The sequence below is a fragment of the Sarcophilus harrisii genome, chromosome 4 (genome assembly GCF_902635505.1).
Source record: "Sarcophilus harrisii chromosome 4, mSarHar1.11, whole genome shotgun sequence".
Classification (NCBI taxonomy): Eukaryota; Metazoa; Chordata; class Mammalia; order Dasyuromorphia; family Dasyuridae; genus Sarcophilus; species Sarcophilus harrisii.
The window spans coordinates 363,323,923-363,345,321 of NC_045429.1; the positions used below are offsets into that span (position 1 = coordinate 363,323,923).

General features: G+C 36.1%; 1 protein-coding gene across 5 annotated transcripts in view; it reads right to left on the reverse strand.

Annotated features, from left to right (window-relative positions):
- Window positions 1–21,399, reverse strand: part of DCAF8 (DDB1 and CUL4 associated factor 8) — a 61,604-nt gene that overhangs the window by 35,792 nt on the left and 4,413 nt on the right. For 3 of the 5 annotated variants that reach the window (XM_031966864.1, XM_031966868.1, XM_031966867.1), the window contains exons 3-6: window positions 10,532–10,606; window positions 7,629–8,311; window positions 6,666–6,806; window positions 3,364–3,458 (exon numbers count right to left, since the gene is read on the reverse strand). In XM_031966864.1, the coding sequence (XP_031822724.1) occupies window positions 3,364–3,458; window positions 6,666–6,806; window positions 7,629–8,311; window positions 10,532–10,580 (968 nt within the window). In that variant the 5' untranslated portion in view covers window positions 10,581–10,606. Of the gene's footprint in view, window positions 1–3,363; window positions 3,459–6,665; window positions 6,807–7,628; window positions 8,312–10,531; window positions 10,612–21,399 lie in introns of all 5 variants that reach the window. The other 2 variants (XM_031966866.1, XM_031966869.1) reach the window with 1 other exon arrangement.

Consider the following 21,399-nt stretch of genomic DNA (forward strand, 5'->3'; position numbering starts at 1 on the left):
GAGGATGTTTTTTTGTTTTTAATCCTAAACTTTACTCATTTCTGGTGTCATGGAAACCAAAAGATATAACACAACCTTGACAACTGGTTTCTTTGCCAGGATGCTATTTTGGTATCTCCTCTGGATGGTCAGAGCCACCTAGTCTGGATCTTTTCTAAGACAATTTAGGAGACTTTGTTTTATTCAAAGTCTTTATATCTTATAAAGTGAGTTAGAAAAAGAAACCATTGTAGAGAATGCTGGTCCTGATTAGAGTTTGGGATTCACAGAAAACAACTTTTTGGGGAAAATGCTGCTATTTTTTCAGTGTCAGAGGTCTTTGTTCATATGAAATCAAGCTACCTGGGAAACTAAAATGTACAAAAAAGTTGCCTACTAATCCATGCTACTTACTGATGGTAAAATGAAGAATATGGATAATTAGGTTAGAGTCTGTGCTATATTACTGAATGATCGCTTGATTATTAACAAGTTAACGCTCTCTATACCTATTTTTTCACCATTCAGACAGAATAATTTTTTCTCCTCTTGAAAGTCAATGCAAGATTTAAGTACACTAACCATATGTACTAAGTGCTTTGAGCCCTCTGAAGCTACTTTAAAAATTATTAATTTGGGTATCAGAGAGAAACAAAGTACAACTGGGAGTCAAGAAGAATTGAATTGGAATCCAACTTAATAGTCTTTCCAAGACTTTGTTTCCTTATGTGTAAACTATGGATAATATTTAATACTTTATTGTGGTATTGTGAGGCTCAAATGAAGAATACATTTAAATACCTAAGTATGTCTGCAACATTTTGTAAACTTATGGAATGATCCATAAGCATGAACAAAAATAAATTCAGCCTGTTTTAGAATGCCAAGAATATGGTCCAGCAGAAAGAGAGGACAAAAACATATAAAGTACTTTTATGGACAATCCATACCAAACTAAATTTCCTTAGCAATAGGAATCCCTCTTCTCATAGATAACAACCTAGCCTTTTTATCTCTTTATTAGAGAATTCTTGATAATCTCACTACCAGAGATTCAGGCATCTCCTATATGCAATAAATTCCTCGAACTTTTCCCCTTGTGTCAAAACCACATAATATTGTCTTTAACCTAAAAGGATACTATGTTACCAACCTAACTGCACAAGGTCAAAATAAGAGTGGTTCATCATCCCTCCCTAACTCTTCTTTATATCCAGTTTTTCCATTAGTTAGTTACTAACACTATTTCTTAAACCCCTCAAACCAACAAGGAATCTCAGAATCATTATACTCTTAAGTATAACAATGAGTATTCCCCCACCTATGAATACATTTGATGACATTCAATTATCCCACAGAATAGTAAAAGCATTATTGAGATCAAAGGATAGTGTAGAAGGAAAAAAAAATCCCTCAAAATAGGAATTAGAAGATTTCAGTTCTTATTCTTGCTAGGTGACAACAAGCAAGTCAATACGGAATTACTGTGGCCTTTTGGCTATTCCTTGAACAAGGCACACCATCTCTTGACTGAGCATTTTTGCCTTTTTTCCCCACCATATCTGGAATTCTCTCTTTTCTCATTTCCATCTCCTAGCATTCCTAGCTTCCTTCAAGTACCATCTAAAATCCTACCTTTTGCAATTTTTCTATTGATTATCTCTAATTTATCTTGTATATATCTTATTTGCACATAGTTGTTTGTATATTATCTCCTCTATGATAGAAAGTTTCTTCAGGGGGACTGTTTTTTAACCTTTCTTTTTATCCTCATTGCTTAGCAGAGTATCTGAAACATAGTAATAAGCACTTAATAAATGCTTGCTGACTGATTTTCAGTGCTACAGTTTTCTCATTTATAAAATGAATCCAACCCTAAGTTTCCCTAAATCCAAATTCCTACACATCATTACACTGCATAGCTCATATCACAGGTATACTTCTAAATCTTGCTGGGGTTTTTTGTATTTCCAATAATTAGTCACTCTTTAATATCTATCCTTTCTATCACAGGATTTAATATATATCCTGGGTGAGTTTTTAACTAAGTTTTCTGTCCTAAGCACCTCATTTTATATTCTTCAATACTGCCAAAACCATTTTCTCTAAAGATTTCTCTCACAGTCTCTCCCATTTCTTGTGGTCCTACATTGGTTTCCCCCCTGTTCTATGAATCAAAATCTAACCAACTTTAAAGCTTTCCATTAGGACTTAATGAAGTTCACACTGTTTTTTGTTTTTTTTTTAATATTCTCACCCTTCTTTTCCCCTGTGGCTAATTTGTTAAAGCCCTTCAACCTGCAGCCTTCTATCAAGCTATACCACATCTCTAAAATGAACTTCCCTTATTAAGAGCCCAATATATTTGCTTCCTTTTTATCATTTAAGCAACTCTTGAAATCCCATATGCTTCAATTCTCAAATTGACAGGTAGCATTATTATATCTAAACTCTAGAAACATTCTCCTATCTTGTGATCCCAGAATTCTGCGATAATATTCTTACTCAAACAAAACTAATACTTCTTTTAAAAAATAAATGTATACTTTAACATAGTTAACATGTATTGGTCTATCCTGCCATCTGGGAGAGAGGGTGGGTGGAAGGAGGGGAAAAATTGGAACAAAAGGTTTTGCAATTGTCAATGCTGTCAATGCATATATCTTGTAATAAAAAGTTATAATATTATTATAAAAAATAAATGTATATCAGTTCTTTATTAAAGACAAACATGATAGGATGAGAGTTGATTCAAATTCAAATTTACATTTAAAAATAAGCTGTGCTATTTTATATTATTATATCATTTTATACTATTGGTTTATCCTTTCTTTACCTTTCTATAAACTTCCAGGAGGTAGGTTATACCCAACACAGTAGGTTCAAGTGAATGAAAACTTGAAGAGCACCTAGAAATTTAAACTCATAGATAAGATAAGGAGTCATCACCTGCTCCTTCTCTCTTTCTAAGGAACAAATGTATGAAGGGGCTTTAACAAGTTTGCCATTGGGGAAGCGTGGGAATATAGAAAACAGTGTGAACTTCATTAAGTCCTGATGGAAAGTTTTAAAACAGTGTAAGGTTCTGATTCATAGACAGCAGGAAATCACTATAGGGCCTTCTCTTTTTCTTTTCTACACTAAAAGATATTTCAAAAGTCCTTGTTTCTTGCTAAGAAGAAAAACAACAAAAACAAGTAGGAGTTAAAGAAAACATAATAATTAAAAGGAGAAACTACATATATAAATAACCCATAGGCTGTATAATCAACAGAGGAAAATCCCACCAATTGTTGACATCTAGTATTGAATGCAAATTCAAGCTGAACAGAGAACTCTTGACTACACAATTCTTAGGCAATGAGAATGGTCAGGGATACTTACGATGCTGGTCGGTCTTGCCTAAGGTCAATGGTGAAGACAACCGCATCTTCACCAGCAGATAGGAAAGTACAAGGAGAGTCTGGCTCCAGGGCCAACTATGGAAGGCAAAAGAAAGGTGATGTCTATATAAAGATCACAGTCAGAGACTCATGTAATACATTTCTAGGCTGGAATGAACAGCACAAAATGTCATAAAACAAGAAATATCTACTGGCTAAAGAGATAATTTAAGCCCATTCTTCCTTGCTTTGTGTCAAATGGCTGGGTTTGTTTTTTGTTTTTGTTTTTTTTTTTTTTTAAATAGAGAGAGAGAAGAGTAGAACATGAATAGTGTGAGAATTAAGAAAATCAACATTGGCTTCCATGACCCTTTCTCAAATAAAATAAATTCAAAAGGAGTAATGGTGGGAATGCAGAAAAAAAGACAAGGATGAGATTTATTCTCTTCAATTTTTGCAAAGTTCAGGCAGTCAGGAATGAGGATAGAGTAGGCATTTCTAATTTCCTAATCTATCATACCACTTGTTAGAGGAATAATACCTAAAGAGACTTTTGATCTACAGCCAAGTACTCAAGAGTTTTGGTAGAAAGTTAGGAGTGACTGAGATGATCATTGTCCTTGACCTAGGATGGGGCAGCAACGGTCATTACCATGATCTTGCCATGACTGCCTGGCTTACATTCCCTGCTTTAAATATGGCTCCTAAAAACACAGTGCTTATTTGTAATCTGTGAGCAGAAGTAGAACTCTCACATGTGATAAGTCAGCTTACATCACAGTGCTATTAAGATGTTCAGAACTGAAAGAAATGGAAAGTGTGGGAAACCCCATAGATATATAGTTCAGCATGGGGGCCAAGCATAATCATTCATATGATACACAGACAAAACCTTCTGCTTTTGGAAGATCTTTTCTTTCCATAAAAATAAATAATTCCCTGATTTTCTCCTCTTACCTTACAAAACTTGGGACTGATACTTAGTTTTGCTTTGTAAGGCAAAAGGAAAATAAACAGTTTGGAAAAGGGACTTAACTGAGTTACCAAGAGTTAAGGAAGGGTCACCAAATTTTAGAGTTGACAGGGATCTTTTGGCAGTCATGTAGTCCTAATTAGATTTAAGCAGAAATCCTGACCATCATTCCTGAAAAGTGATCTTCCAGTCTTGGTTGGGAGACCTTTAGCAAGATCCCACCTGCTTACTTCTCACAGCAATCCATCCATTTTGGGATATTTCTGTTAGAAATTTTCCTTTGCAACAAGCCTAAATTTGCCTCTGCAATTTGGTGTCTAATCAAGGAAGAAAGGGAGAGACTCTTAACTTCCTTAATCCCTAGAAGCTATGCCTCTCTTACAGTAGAGTGGTTGGGGTTTTTTCAGTTGCTATATCATGCTGCTTACTCATATAGAGCTTTCACTCAAGGATCAGTCTTTTTCAGATGAACTGTTATGTAGCCATTACTCCCCAATCTTATTCTTGCAAAGTTAAATGTTTTAACTTTGATAAGACTGCAATTTATCCCAATACTATTTAATCTTATTTGAATAAGTCCAATATTTTAGCCCTTCAAAATCTTTAAGCCTTGTGTCAGCTATCTCTCCCAGCTTTGTGTCCTGAAAAATATACCATCTATGCCTTTAGCCAAGTCTTTGTTAAAAATTTTGCACAGCATAGAGACAAGGTTTTTTGTTTTTACGGCATACTTCTTTCTAAAGTGACACAGACCATTAATAACTTCCCTTGGGTATCAGACATTCAACTAATCTTGAATCAACCTAATTATACTACCATCAAACCCACTCTGTTCATCTTTTCTAAAAGAATTGTATGACTTTGTCAAATGTTTTACTAAAATCTAGGTAAATTATATTTATAGTATTGCCCTAATGTACCAGGCTAACAACCTTGTGTTAGGAAATGAGCTGCTATTTTGGGATGACCTATTCATGTTGATGCCATGTTGGCTCTCTGTGATCATCTTTTTTTTTTTTTTTCCTAAGTGCTCACTATCTTTTTTTGTTATTAAAGTGTAAAAACACATAGTACAATTCTGCCAGGAATCACTAAGGTATAGTTTAAACATTTTTGAAAAATCAGGAAAATCTGCCCTTGTTTCAATTCATTTCTTTAATTCTCCTTTTCCCCCAATATAGTTTTTAGCCCTTTTGTTGGCCTTTTCTTTTCCTCATCAGGAAAGCATTCACTCTTTGAGTTTTAACTCTTTTGACTTAATTTTCACATGACCACACCATGTTTTTGTATTCAACATGCAATTTTTCTTCTGTTCTTGTTTCCCATCCTTGGTAAATGGCTTCCAAAATTATAAATTGGTTGATGAATTCCTTTTGCATCCATTGCAGTATCTTTAAACAACACTCATTTTTCTCCTGCTAAGTATCACTAGAATTTTATTCTTTAACATTTCCCATCTTCTTAGGATAACTGTAGAATTTTAGTTCATGGAATTGCATCTTTCCTTTGAACCCTTTGAAACTTGCTCACCAAAAATATAAAATGAACATAAGGATATTCTTAGCTTTATTCACCTATCACAAATTCAAATACAAAAAATCACTTCACAAAAAGTTACCATCATTTCTACCCCCTAGCAACTAGTTCTTCCTTGTTGAGAAGGATCAGCTTTAAAACAGAATTTCTCAAAATTTCCTCCAACTTCTGAAGGATAAAATTATTATTAAGAAAAGTAAAGACTGTGAAGGATTAAAAGATTATCTTATATATGAATATTATGGAATATTATTGTTCGGTAAGAAATGACCAGCAAGATGATTTCAGAAAGGCCTGGAGACTTACATGAACTGATGCTGAGTGAAATGAGCAGGACCAGGAGATCATTATATACTTCAACAACAATGCTATATGATGATCAATTCTGATGGACATGGCCCTCTTCAGCAATGAGATGAACCAAATCAGTTCCAACAGAGCAGTAATAAATTGAACCAGCTACACCCAGCGAAAGAACTCTGGGAGATGACTATGAACCATTACATAGAATTCCCAATCCTTCTATTTTTGTCCACCTGCATTTTTTATTTCCTTCACAGGCTAATAATACACCATTTCAAAGTCTGATTCTTTTTCTACAGCAAAATAACTGTTTGGACATATACTTACATTGTATTTAATTTATACTTCAACATATTTAACATGTATTGGTCAACCTACCATCTGGGGGAAAGAGGGGAAAAATTGGAACAAAAGGTTTGGCAACTGTCAATGCTGTAAAATTACCATGCATATAACTTGTAGATAAAAAGCTATTAAAAAAAAAAGATTACCTTATGAGAGGCTCCCTTGTGTTGGGCAACACGCTTGGTGTTCTTGCAGCATTGTGTGGCGGACAGCTCTGCTACCCGCACCTGCCCATCACGGGCACACATGGCAAGAGTTGAGTCACCACTGTTGGGAAGGAACTTGGCCTAGATTATGTAGGACAGAAAAAGAAACAAAAAGGAAATTAAAATTTATTAGGGTGGGGTCATGACAAAAGCCTAGGCGGCTTTTTTATTGTACATAAATGAATTGCACCTACCTACAGAGTGAAAGCTAAACTTTCATCCTCATACTGCTAGCTTTTGCAAAATTACTTCTTTTTATAATTTAGAAGGATAAAAGCATGGGAAAATGGGAAGGGGTCTTCATTTAAAGATAAGAAGTGAATAAATCATCTATTTCAGGAGGCTAGATTATTATATAATAATAATAAGTAAACTGAGGAACACGTACTATGGATGAATAAAGGAGAAAATGCAGTGTGAGAGAGTTAAGAAATACAATAGAAAAAGAGGGAAAACCTAAATCCTTTTCTTGATTTTAGAAATAAATGAAATAAGTTTCCAAGGAAAAAGCGTAGTTAGGCAAGGAAGATAATGCTTGGGAGACAGTAAACACCATTCATGTATTTGGGAGTAAATTATCCTGGCGATCTATATATATCTAATATGTTCCTTATGAATTCCAAGCACTCTATATATGAGGTCTCCCATTCTTTAAAGAACAAAGAGAGGAGCGTTTCCTCACAAAGTCACTCTAGCTAGAACAAGGGAATTTCAAAACTGCTGCTGGATTAGAATTATCTTCATCTTACCATAGAGACTGATGCAGAACCTAGGAAATCCTAATTCTAAACCCCATTACAAACAGGAAGATAAGTGAAAACTGTGGCTTTCATTTCCAACTGACCTGGACAATTACATACTATTTGTTTCTCTAATGCTTGTTTCATAATGTTCCCAACTCACCTGGAAGACATTGCTTTTGTGACCACTCTCAAAGTCCAATACAGGTCGCCTCCGAACCCAATCCCACACCACCACTTTGAGGTCATCACTGCCGCTGGCCAGCCAGGTGCCACGCTGATTAAAGTGCAGAGTGTTGACGCAACCAGTATGGCCCTCAAGCCCATGCTGCAGACGGAATCGCTGCACAAAAACTCTTGCTCCACAAGCTTCATACACAAAACGAGCACTTGAGCCCAGCTCCCTCTCTCTCAGGGCTGGGAGGGCTTGCCAGCGGGGCCGGGGAAGAGCTGATGTCTCTGAGGCCACCCAGTCCTCAAGCGCTCGTTCATCATCTGATGAGTCCTGTTCACGATTGGCCCGTTTGCGCTGAACCCGGCGCCGGGGCTGCTCCTCTTCCTCCTCCTCTTCTTCTTCCTCCTCTTCCTCTTCCTCTGAGCGGTCATGGACCCGGTTTTCATCATTAATGGAGTAGTGGCCAGTGTCTTCCATGCTATCAGAGTCCTTGTCCTCCCCTGAGCTCTCTGTATCTGTGCCTCGGCTTTCTGTGCTGGTACGGTTGGGGCCACCCCCGTCATCCCCAGTTAGGCTCAGGCTTAGGTCTGAAGCTTCGACCTCGATGCCTGAAGATGTTTCTCTCCCCTCTTCTGTCCCAGACATTTCCTCTGGACTGCTGGATAAGCTTCCTAGGTGAGAGAGGGAGGAGCAGAAAAGGTATCATGGAATGGGCCACAGCTTCCCTTCAAGAAATGCTAATAACAATGAGCTCAGGAACCTAGCTGCCACTCTCAGCCCATGAGCTTAAGAACAGCAATTTCCTAAAGAAAGTTCAAATCTGTGAGGCTGGTGTGAATTTCATCAGGACTACTTGGTCTGAAGAGATTAAATGGAGAGCTCAAGAAAGAATAAGTGATAGAAACTGCACCTGAGCTCAGATATGCCAAGTCTGAACCCAATCCTATGTACCTCACAGCTGAGCCCAGTCCATAAGCACTGGAACAGAGAAGGAAGCATAGCAGGCTGGCCAAAAATCCTAGGAAGTATTTCGCACCTTTCCTCAAGGCCCTACTACACAAGGTATTGATTAGTTCTACCTGGCACTTCACTAATTAAAAAAGACAATATTTGCCTCCTATACAGTCTCTTTGACAAGACCTAGTTTAGTCATTCCTTTTAAGCAAGGGAAGAAAAGATCTCAATTGAAGTCTCCTGACTGCTGAATAGGGAGTTGTGTTAGCTCCTAATTAAGGAAACCACCATCACCTTCTATTTCCTGAATTTCCCTATTTATTTCTTGTCCACTTCCACCATCACCCCTATTTAGCACTGAAAGAAAACTCAGTAAGTAATTTGACTTACATAGGTATAATCTAGGAGCAAGCAATAAAGAGGAGTAGGGAAAAATAGGTGCTCTCTCATTCTGTTAGTACTTGTATTTCTCTTAGATCACTATAGCTTAACTAAGATTGCCATGTGGAATATGGTGAAATACTTGGGTCACATTAGTAGAACAAATTTCTTGGAAATAGATACTGCATGATTCCCATCTTATTCCAATTGAATAGTATACAAAATAACAATATTGCTACAATTTCTAATCTAAGATACAGATGGGAAGAAAATAGAGAGGAAGAAAGACAGAAAAAGACACGAATGGGCTTAAATTCATCCCTGAAGGCAGGAAGAAAGTTCCATGTAGAAGTTCATAGCCTGTTCACTTAGTTCTGGGTCTTGCCCCAAGAATCACATAACCATAATCAAAAGTTGCCAAGAATGGCAATGTTCTTCAGAACAACCTCCCAATCTGGAATAAGAACTTGAATCTGGTGTGAGATCCTACTTTACTAATATTGTCTTAAGGGATTTGGACCAGAATATAGAACAAAAAAGGGTTCAATATGCTCTGTAGTTAACAATTTGGTTCCCTTCTACGGTAAATGGGGCCAGTGGTGGAAGTGGACAAGAATATCCCCTAACAGGTTTATGAACACAGAAGGTAAAAAACAAAACAAACAAAAAACCCTTAACTTTTTGCATCCTATAACTAATGATTAACAAAAATTCAGATCCAGCATCTCCTCACTGAAGTTCTCAACAAGCTAACAACTCAACATTAATCCACTGTCACAATGTACTACACACCTTTAAACTTCTCTGCAACCTAATCCTACAATATTTAAGTCTAGTTGGAAAATCTCACCTATCTTCTCTTACAAAAGCCAAATGGAAGCAGAAAAATGACTGAAAGGAAAAGTAGCACCAAAATTAGCCCCAGCTTAAAAAAAGTGGGAATCTCTCTTTCCTCTATTTAAAGCTTTCTCTAAAGTTTATTAGGCCAACTCATCTACAGGGTACAGACTTAAGAGTGCCACAGGTTTTAGAACTCCATGGTGTTCTGCTTTCAACTTTGCCTGGTACTCAGTGCTTTACAAACTGGTGGCACTGACCTTGAAAAAATAAATTTTGTTTCCATTGCCTATATTTGTAACTTTATCTCCATTTAATATCACTGTGTGGTATGTGTTCTGGGATGAAAAAGAATTTCTCAGTGTCTCAAGTAATCCCCAATCTCCTAACAAAGATCCCCTAGTTCCCACCATTGAACCAATGTTCTATCATTTAACTTCATCATCTAAGTTATACTTTCCTTAACTTTTCAGTTTAGAAATAAGTTCTTTGGCTTCTTAGTGAGATACTAAGAATTGAAGAGTAAATAGAAAGTAAAGTTCTTGAAAGATATTTCCTGTATTCAAAACAACTTGAGGTCAACTCTAAGGAAAAAATGATCTATACTCTGCTCTCAAGCAAAGTAAGACATGTCTAGAGAGAATTTAAATTTTTCCAATAATTGTCCACAAAGCCCTGGTGATAGCAAGGAATACTTTTCTTCCTCTTTGGTACCTTACCATTCGCAAGGTCTGTTTTGCCATCTGTGCTGCTCCCTTTACCAGACATCTTGAATTGTATTTGTTGTAGCCAGCCTGGACTTAGGAGAAGAAAATGCAACAATTAGGAAACAATCCTAGGGAGGACAAAAGAGAATCAAGGAGATAAAACAATCTTTGTCATATTTAGAAAAAGATTTTGTGTGTGTATTTGTGTACTTAACAAGGCTTCTCAGACAAAATATACAGCCTAGACTTTTTTGGTCTAAACTCAGAAAAGGGACAGAGCTTTGGTGGGGCTAACCACCATTTCTTTACCTTGCTCACTGAGTAACTGCTCATGTCTTTGAAATGAGGGAAAAGAAAACTGAAATAGAATCTGGAATGATGGACAAATAGCAAATGACAGGTAGTGTCAACAGGGAGTCCCTAGTTAATGAAAAATGCTGGCTTGTGCATTTCCCTCTAGACTCTAAGAATCATTTTTTATAAATACTCATCAAACATAATCACAAGACTGGGTAAAATGCTCATATTCACATTACATGAGAGTCAAGTTAGATTCAGAAACTCATTTTATACATGAAGTTAATTCGGGTTCTTCAGTAGAAGCCTGAGTTTTTATATTCTACAAATGGCTGATTCCTAGCCCATTACAAGCATAAGCTATTAGATGATAAGTAATGGAGACTAGGTAAAAGGAGGATCAGAGCTGGAATTAGAACTTCAGAGCTCCTGACTTCCAGATCAAAGTCTGAAAGGATAACCATGTCTCTGGGGATTTAATAAAGCAATGAAGTATAAAGAAAAAAAAGGTTTGTTTTTTTTTTAAATAACAATGACGAACATTTCTATAAATTTCTCTATTCCTTTTTTCTTAGTCCATTTTGTATGACAGCAATTATAATTTTTTTTATCAACACTACAATGCCCAATTTTGGTCTACCTAGGGTTCAAAGATACCTGGATTTTTTTTTTTTCTTTTATACCACTGCAACTCTAGGCATAATCTTCTTTTTTCAGGGCCTCACTCCCACCTCCCAAAAAATCCATAAAAAGCAGAGAATACTACATGTTCAGAACAGAATTGTAAAAAAGCCCTTTCAGTGCCTTAGACAAAAGGCACTGGACAAAAACAAAGTGTGATTATGACCCTGATCCCTGTCCCCAGGCACAGTGGCCTGTGATCTTTCAACAGCCCTTTCATTCCCATCACAATCATCCTAGAAGCAGCCCCATTTTTTAACCATTATCCCCACCCCCATTCTTCTAAGTAGTTTCCCAACATGTCCTCCAAGAAACAGCTGCCCAAGATTCCTTATAGTTGGGAAGAGAAAAGATATGCAATGACAAGACTGATGTTGAGTTTAAAGGAAGGATATCTGCAGCCTGTCTATTGAAGCAATGCAAAAAAGAAAGCTGATCCTTAGAAGCACAGAAGAAAATATACACAGAATGCTATCCACTGGGTCTGATTTCTTCCCCTCCTTTTCATGCCTGAATTTTTGTACACTTGACATAGGACATGCTTTTTTTTTCCCTCCCAAGAGTTCTATTCAATATTATATAGCATCTTTCCTCCTTTCTAAGAGTTCTGCTGTTACTTTCATCAGATAAATTAATCCAAAAAGAGTAGGGAGAGAATGACTACCCCATTTTGAAAGAAGCAAAATTGAACTATGAAACAAAAAGATGTTTGCCTAAGCTGAAATAGTGAATGAAAACAAAGCTGGCAAATTCCTATAATCTTTATCAGATTCTTTATCTAAAATCAAATAACTTGAAGTTGGAAGTGATCTAAAAGGTCATTTACATCTAGTTCATAGTTAAACAGAATTTTCTTTATTATCTCCAACCTATTAAGCCAAAATTATGCTTAAGCTCCTGTATTTCCATATCACACCAACTCACTATCATCTCTGAGAAGAAACAAATGAAATACTAACGTCAGATTCCACTTAGCATCTCTAAAATGACTGAACTTCAGATCCTTTTTGCTCACATGTAAAAAATTATGTCCATTCAAAATTGGCAGATCAATTAAAACTAAAGAATGATGTAATGGATGTGCATTCTTATATCAACTGGTAAACTCCAATGGCTTTTTCTAATTCTTTGTCCTAAGTCTCCCCTCATGAAACATTTAATACTATTTACCACCCTCTCCTAAATATTCTTGTCTCTCTCTAGGCTCCCAGGACGTCACACTTTTCTGGCACTTTAACTTAACTCCCTACTCTTTCTCCACTATTAGCTTCTCATTGTCTTCTTAATCCCTTAATATTGGCATTCCCCACGATTCTTAATCTTCTCTTTCCTGTACTCTGATCCTAGGAAATCTCATTAAGTCCCAATATTTTAACCATACCTCTACATAGATGATTACCTATACCCTAACATATATCTCCATCTGCTTCTAGGACATTTCAACCACTTCATAAACATTCTAGGAGCATCAACTATGTACTAGGCTCTTAAGACACTAGAGATACAAAGGTAAAAATGAGCCAGTCTCTGTCCTCAAGCATACAATTTATCAAGGGAGATAAGGACAGGAACAAGATCAGTGATTTCATTGGTACAGGATGCTCCTAACAAAATTCTTCTACTAATGCAAACTGTCCAATTATTGTCTTAAAGAAGTTACCTAGAACACTGAAAGGTTCAGGGACTTGCTCAGTCACACAGCCAGGAAGAATCAGAGGTAGGCTTTGAATCAGGTCCTCTTGATATTGAGGCCAGACTATCTATACTACTACTCTATCTATACTACTCTATCTCTATTATCTTAACATATAAATATATGCAAAATAAATATAAGATAGTTTGAGGAAGGAGGACACTAGATGTTGGAAGAAATCGGGAAAAGTTTTATGTAGGAAGTGGTATATGACAAAGCTTTAACAGAAATAAGGATTCCAAGAGGTGAGAACACATTTCAGGCACAAGAGAAAACCATTGCAAAGACATAAAGAAGATACAATGTCATAGATTGGAGACTGTTTAGCTGCATTGTAGAATGTGAAAAGTAATATAATATATGAGGCTAGAAAGATAAGTTGGTGCTGGGTTATGAAGGGGTAAAAATGACCAAACAGAAATAGTTCTGTTTTTTCTAGAGGCAATAGAGAACTACTGGAGTTTAACAAGCAGGAAAATGACAGAGTAAAATTTTCATTGAAGAAAAATACTTTGGTAGTTGTGTGAAGAATAGCCTGGGATAAGAAAAGATAAATGGTAGTCTAAAATCTCTGCTAGTACCTCAACTCGATCCATAGTTGTCTTTAAGTATAAGTGATGCGGTTCAAGTAGTCTAGATTCCTGGTAGTCTAGAGGTTAGTGGCAATAAGAGAGTTGTTAAGAATCACCTTTAAATCGGTTGCAGGTTCTAGGAGTGAAAGAATTCACTCATTGCCAAATTATTAGTTGCAAAATGAAGGTTTATTGTTAGCTAGAAAGTTTACCAAGAGACTGACTTCTATAGTAGCAGATCTATCGGAAAATGGAGTTTTGCACTGAGAATTCAGTTCTCAGTGGACAAAAGGATCCTGATAGCTGAGTGAGCTATCTAGACCCACCTTCAAAAGATCTTCGATGAAGAAAGCTGTTATATTGGGTCTTAGTGGGGGCTGGGACAGCCCGGATGTCCTACTGGAATTAACAACACTTCAAAGGGGTGCTTTTTGATCAGGATTTCTAACTGAATCAAAGGCCATGGCATCCTGGAAAGATAACTTATCTAGGGGATATGTCTTCCCCAGGAGGAGCTGAGAATCTGAAAGGGATCACAAATCAATAGGAAATACAGTTTCTAAAAGGGACCACAATCTGCTTCATTAGGACTGTCATATAAGGACTTAGAAGCAATGTATAGTAGTTAAAATGAGGCAAGTTTAGATTTAGCATAATGAAAAACTTTCTGATCCCTACATCTTCCTAAAGTATTGGCCTGCTTTAGTAGTAGGATTCCCTCAATGGAGGTTTTTATGCAAAGGCATGAATTAGATAAATTAGAAGAAAGGATTTTTTCTAAGGTATGGATTAGACAAGATAGCAAACTCTGAATTTCTTTAGATTCAGTTATTTTCCCATTTCTCATTACTACTTCTCTAGATCAATCTAGCTTAAATTATAAGGAAGTACCTAAAAGTCCAATTTCATACCCAATGACAAATATTGTTAAAGCTAGGTTTGTTTTAAGTAAGTTCAGGTCCTTTATAAGAAGGTAAATATTCTGGATAAAAAATACTGACAGAATTAACTTTTGAAAGAAAAGTTGGAGAGAAAAAAGGAAGCAAAGAAAGAATCCATTGAATGATCAACATCTGCTATCTAGATAGTTGCATAAGACAAAATCTTACTGTCTGGGAATATCCAATGGTCAAAACCACCCAAGAAAGTGGGGAGAATTGATTATGTAGTCTCTGGTAGTTGCTTTTTGGGCAGGCATTTTGGAAGAATTAGTAACAAATTTTTTAAAAAGCCCCAATTTCAAGTACAAGTTTCATCAGGGAATGTGTAAACTTGAGCCTTTCAGTAGGAGCTCAATTTCCTTTAGGGATAAAAGCCTAAGAGTAAAGAGGAGTACAACAGAAAAGACAATAAAAATGCAAAACTTTTTTTGGAGTAGATTGTTATAACTCAGGCACAAAGAAACACAAATTTCAGGCATGAAATGACACTATGTTTATTTACATAGTGCATCAGCGTTTACAAAGTACTTTGTATCCATTATCTCCTTTGATATTTGTAACAACATATTGCAGAATGTATAAAGTATTACAAATCCATTTTATGGAAGATTACATTCCCACTAGAGAGATGACAAAACTGACCCACATATGCTAGCAGTTAGTGAAAGTAGACATGAAATTCAGGGCTTTCAATTCTAGGGTTCTTTCTACTAGGCCTCAGTACCTTTCAAAACAAAGAAGAAACCTAAAACCAACTAACAACTAAGGCAGTAGGATTCAGAGGCAGACTAATTGCTTGAATTGGAAAGAGGCCAATATGCTGTATTTGTAGAATTCTTCAGAGGAACTACTACACAACACAATCCTAGGTTCTAATTTCCAGCTAAAAAGCACACTTGCTCAAATCCATTGTTTGCTTCCTCCAAAAACTTTTATCCCACTCCCAGCAATATCCAGATTCATCTTGAACATCTTCCAAGTGAATATGAACCAATGCCAATCACACTGGTTTAGAAAGAACTTCTGATCTCAATGCTCCAGATAACTTCGAAGTTTAACTATGTTCTAAAATAACCTCCGTCAAATTGAAATTTAACTAGTAAACTGTTAGGGGAGAAAGAAAATTGGAGGCCATTTTAATATCTATTTTAGGATTGCCTGTGACCCTGACATCACATGTCTTTTTAAACATTAACCAACACGTGATAAAACATTGACTAAATACAAACATAGGCAGAAATGAAGTACAGGATAAGAAGATTCATGTGAGAGAGCCATTGAGCCATCTCTCATTCTAAAGAACAAGGACTACTTTCTTGTCCCGATAGCAACAAGTGAGATCTGTACAAGAAATGATGGTAAGGTAGGATCAGGTAAAATTCAAAAACTGAAAATTACAACTAACAAAACCAGAGATTAAATGGGAGTTGGCAATGGTAATCTGTCTGTTACAATATCAAAAAAGTCAGAAGCTAGGTCTCCACATCTGGCATGAGGAAACTGGGAGGATTTCTATTCTAGTGGAAGATTCTACTCAGTCCAATCAGAAGACACTGTAAGGTTCAAAATTCCTTAGCTCTTCATTCCTTATAGTCGGTGGCAATGAATGATACCCAAAATACTTACTTGAGTTAAGTAGCATAGAAAGAATGTCATAAATTTTCAATTTTCATTCTTATCTGTTCACTAATTTCTTTCAAATATTTGTCCAACTACCAGTAGTGGGAGTACAAAATTATAATTCTTGCTGCCAGGAAGACTGAGGATGGTGGATTACTTGAACTCAGAAATCCTAAACTAAAGGATTAAGTCCAGCACCAATGTGGTAAGCCCCCAGGCCTACAGGGTAACTGAGGTTGTTGCTTGAAAGGCGCCAGGTTAGAAAGAGAATTAGTCAAAATGTCCAAGTAGATAATTATTGGGATCAGGCTCATAAGTGACTTCCACCCTGGATGAGATAAGATGACTTTCTCAAAAGTTAAAAAAAATGCAAAAAACACTAAATATTTGTTAAATTGAATTTCAGCTCTAGGATCCACACTAATTGGCTTGATAGTCTTTCTCTTAGTTTCAACAGAAAAAAAAAAAAAAAAATCAAGGAACAAATACTGCCCTTGATCTCATCATTAAGATAATTCCCCTACCCCTGACACATGTACTCAGTAAATCAATCCAATTTCTATGATCTACAATAGTCTCTGTATTCCCTAATTCAGACTTGCCCAACATTCCTCATTCTAGATTACCTGATGGTTTAAGAAAAAAATCTGAATGATAGAAGGCTTTGTAACTTTCTCTAAAAATCAAAGGAAGAGAGAAGGGGAGATTTTAGTTATTAATCAGACAAAAATCTGAAAGCCATCCAGTGTCTGGATCCTCCTAAGAAGAAATGGTATCTTAGACTGTTGAAGGCTGAAGTTGTGCATGGCTGATCTGCATCTATAGTCCAAATCCACTTTTTTTTTGTCATAGGCCCTACATTTCATCTGCAAGTAACCTTACCTGCAGCCCTAACTTTTGCTATGTAATATAGAACTGATTCATTTGAAATCTACATTCTTTTGTTTTCTCTATCACAATCAAAACCATAACTGGGAAGGAATGCTACTAAGACTAAACAATAAAATAAATAGCTACTAATTAAGATAAAAAGTTTTGTACAACAACACTAATGAAGCCACCCAAAAGTTATTTTAAAATATTCAATTGAAAGAGTGGATTCCCCAATTGAGAACAGTAGTCTTAAATGTCAATTTTCATGTTAAGAGTTCTAGAGAGAGAAGAAAATCTATACATATCAACTGCTGGAGTGGAAGGTCAGAAAAAAAAATCTTTGTTAAAGAATTAAGGAAACTAAATAATCTGTTCTACCACAATAGTACATCAACTATGTAACTTCAGATTCAATTTGAATTATAGGCTTTTACCACCCCCCAGTGGCCCAACTGGATACTCACAAGTTATTTCCCCAAGAAACTATATATCCCAGGCATTAGGTCTGGATGGGGACCTTTTTCCTTTAAAGGAGAAGAAACCAAAATTTGATTCTAACTATTAAATACATTGTTCTTTTTAGATCAGCTATTTAACAATTCTTTGAAAATCATTTTTTTTTTCCCAAAGGAAAAAAGAAAACAAACTGCATTGAGACTTTAAAAAATTTAATAGTGAGTTTCCTCCTCCATTTTCATCCCCCCTCTACCTTATTCCCAGGCTGTTTGGGGTCTTGAATGTGTTCTTCCAGACTTCACATAAATTATATATGTTCTAAAGGAGAAAAAAAGGCAGATCTTTCAATTTATCTATTTTACTGTATGAGCTTATCTCTAGATAGCTATCTACAAGTATCAAACTAGATTGCCTACAGTAGGCTGTACTACTTCAATTACCAAACATTACACTGAACATTAAATATAGGCAAAACCTAAGAAAATCTTGGCATTAGATTCAAAACTGTCCTTCAACTCTCTAGAAAGCTTTGTTGTGATCACAAGAAATTTTAACTTTCTTAAATTGGAGGTAAAGAAATTTTCTCCAGGGGATCCATTATATAAACATCATTTTTCCATTCTCTCCAATTTCTTTTTTACTCTTGAAGATATATAATAAACCAAAGATACTGTTTCAATAAGAATCTCTATGGGGAATTATCTAATTTTAAATGAGTTAAAGAATGAAATAAGAAATGGACTTCCTTATTATGTTGGTTGGAGGAAACACATTCAGTGACAATAATATAGCCAAATTAAACTAGGTGTTTGTAGCTTCCTCCCCACCCACCCCCAAACACTGCATGCAGTCAAGCCACAAGTGGAGGTGGCCATTTCTTTCTTTCTCTGAATAGGACCTCCTCTGTTCAAATCACCAGCTCTTCTTTCAGAACCTTCTCCCTAAGTGATTACAGCTTATTGTTCCTTACACTAACTGCAGTGTCCCAGAGGGAATGCCAAGCTGTACTGTAATCTTAGGTGCAGAGGGAGCCCCTGTGAGAAGGACTATAAATTCTTTTTAAAATAATAATGCTCAAGTTCCCTCACTTCAACATAAAAGATACTATTGAGACTGAATAACTTTTAAGTTTTCCATTTTGTTTCCATAAAGGAATTCTAAGAAGTTCAGGAATTGATTTGGTTGCAACTTTTTTTCAAAAATTTTCCAAGTATCTCTCAGACAAAGAAACAGTAGCCCAAGGCAATGAAGAGCAAAAGCCCCGCCTCTACCCAAAGGTAGAACTCAAAGGAAAACAACCAAGGAGGAGATAAAAGCCAAGGACACCTAGAAAAGTCATGTTTGTCATGTTAAAGGACAAGGTCAAATGCTTGAATAAGGGTCACAAAACACACACCTGAAAAATACAGTTGTAAACATGGCAAGAAGGAGATTGGGAGCTAAACCAAGATAAGAAAAACTCCTATTAGTGAAGGTAGGGCCCACTGCAACTTTCTGGCTATGTAAAGAGAAATAAGGAAATAGAGAAATAACAGGAGAGGAAGGGCACTGATGATTCTGCTTGAAATAAAACCAGAGCTATCTAAAAACTAACACCACCTAAAAGTTTAGTTACTCTTTGACTCTAAAATTTTAAAAATTCCATGATGATCTTAGAGCTACCTAATGGGATATTTCTCACATATCATAGAGATACATACACACACACACACACACACACACACACACAAATAATGCTATACTCCTTCACTGTAATAACATTAAAAAGCAATGTGGATAGAAAACAGGCTTCAAAAAACAGGAAAATTTATGTACGTATGTCCCTAGAAAAAGTCACTTTCAATGACCCAAGCAACTCTAAAGTTGAAGTTAAGGTGCTGAACTACATAAATAGGAGTTTCCTCATCAGCTCCCATGGTATTACTTTCCACCTCAAAATTTTAAGTTAAGAATATGAAATATGCTATACATATAATTCTCTCTTCTACAAAGAATACTAAAACTCTATACTAATGGGGCTGCTAGGTGGCGCAGTGAGTAGAGCACCCAGCCCTGAAGTCTGGAGGACCCGAGTTCAAATATGGTCTCACTTAACACTTCCTAGCTGTGTGATCCTGAGCAAGTTAATCCCAATAGCCTCTATTGGCAAATGGAGCAAAAACAAAACAACAACAAAAAACCCCTCTATACTGATTCATTCTTCAATTTCTTTAACATTGTCCTAAGAGGTAACACTTGCTAAAAATCTAGGTAGTATAAGCTTATTCCCTCTTAAGAGAAAACCTGAATCAGTTACCAGAAGAGGACTTTTTCAAGGTGATTAGATTTCAAGGTGATAGGAAAGCAAAGTATCCTAAGGTAGATTAATACTAAAGAATCAACTACATTACCAAGCTTAGGAAGGGCAGATTTAAAATAACACTAAAAGATCTATCTAAAACAAAAAACAACAATCCACTGATCTATATAAAAAAGCCCAATGATATGTGATTGTATACAGACACAAAGCTTTTCCTCTCCAAGCCTGGGTCTCTTGTTGCCTAGAGCCTAGCTGGGTGAAGGTGATAGGGATGAGTAGGGATGAGGCCTCAGCTTAATAAGGATAATCTGTAAAATCACTGCAAATAAATTATTGAGAGTTGTCTAATACCAGCCAATATATCAAGGACCTTATTTGTGGAACATGTAACACAAATAAAATACCAAATAGTTTTGGAAATGAAGTCAAAATTCTCTATTCCTTTCCTAAAAAAAAATGTATAGTTCCATGGCATTTTACAGATATAACATCTTCCTAGTTGATATTCTTACAACCCTGAAGGCCTTATTATGCATATATCATAGTTGAGGAAGCAGATTCAAAGAAGTTGAGTAATTCAACCAAGGTCACACAATTAAGTAACAGGCTTAGGAACAAAGTCTTCTTTAGTCCAGGGCTCTTTACACTACACCAAAAGTGGGAAAGCTCTTAATATTCTTTTGGAAGAACTGTCAGCACAGTGGAAGAAAAATGTATTTGGAATCTTAAGAAATGGGTTTGACTTCTGGCCACTTCTCTGGGCCTAAGTTTCTTCAACTGAAAAATAAGGGGATTTCATTAGGTCATCTCCAAAGTTTCTTCCAGCTCTAAGATCTGTGATGCTGATTCAATCTATAAGTGATTTTTTTAAAGCTCATCACTGGAACTTTATACTAACTTGATCTATACTGATATATATGTATATATATATTTTTAAATTATATGAATTAATCTATTAAGACTGATGGTTCTCATGAAACGAAGGTAAAAATGGATTCCCAAAATTTGTTACAAGGGTGTTTCACTCTAGCAGGTCCTTCCAAGCTGTAAAGACTTGAATAAAAAACTGTAAATCTAATCCTATTTTACAGGAAGCTTTTCTCAACCCCATTTAATTCTAAGACTTTCCTTCTTTCAATTTCTTACCTTTGCGGGGGAGAGAGGGAGGCTGAGGCAATTGGGGTTAAGTGACTTGTCCAGGGTCACACTCAGTTTCTTACTTTTTATTTTCTATATAGCTGTTGTGAATATTTGTTTGCTTGTGATAAACTCCATTATATTGTGAACTCCTTGAGGGCAAGGATTGTCTTTGAGATCTTTCTGTATAAGCCCCAGAGCTGAGTTTGGTGCCTGGCACAAGGTAGGCATTTAATAAATGTTTATTATTTGACTGACCAATGAATGTTTCAAGGACCAGTGCAGTTAAAGTCAAAGACATTCATCACTAA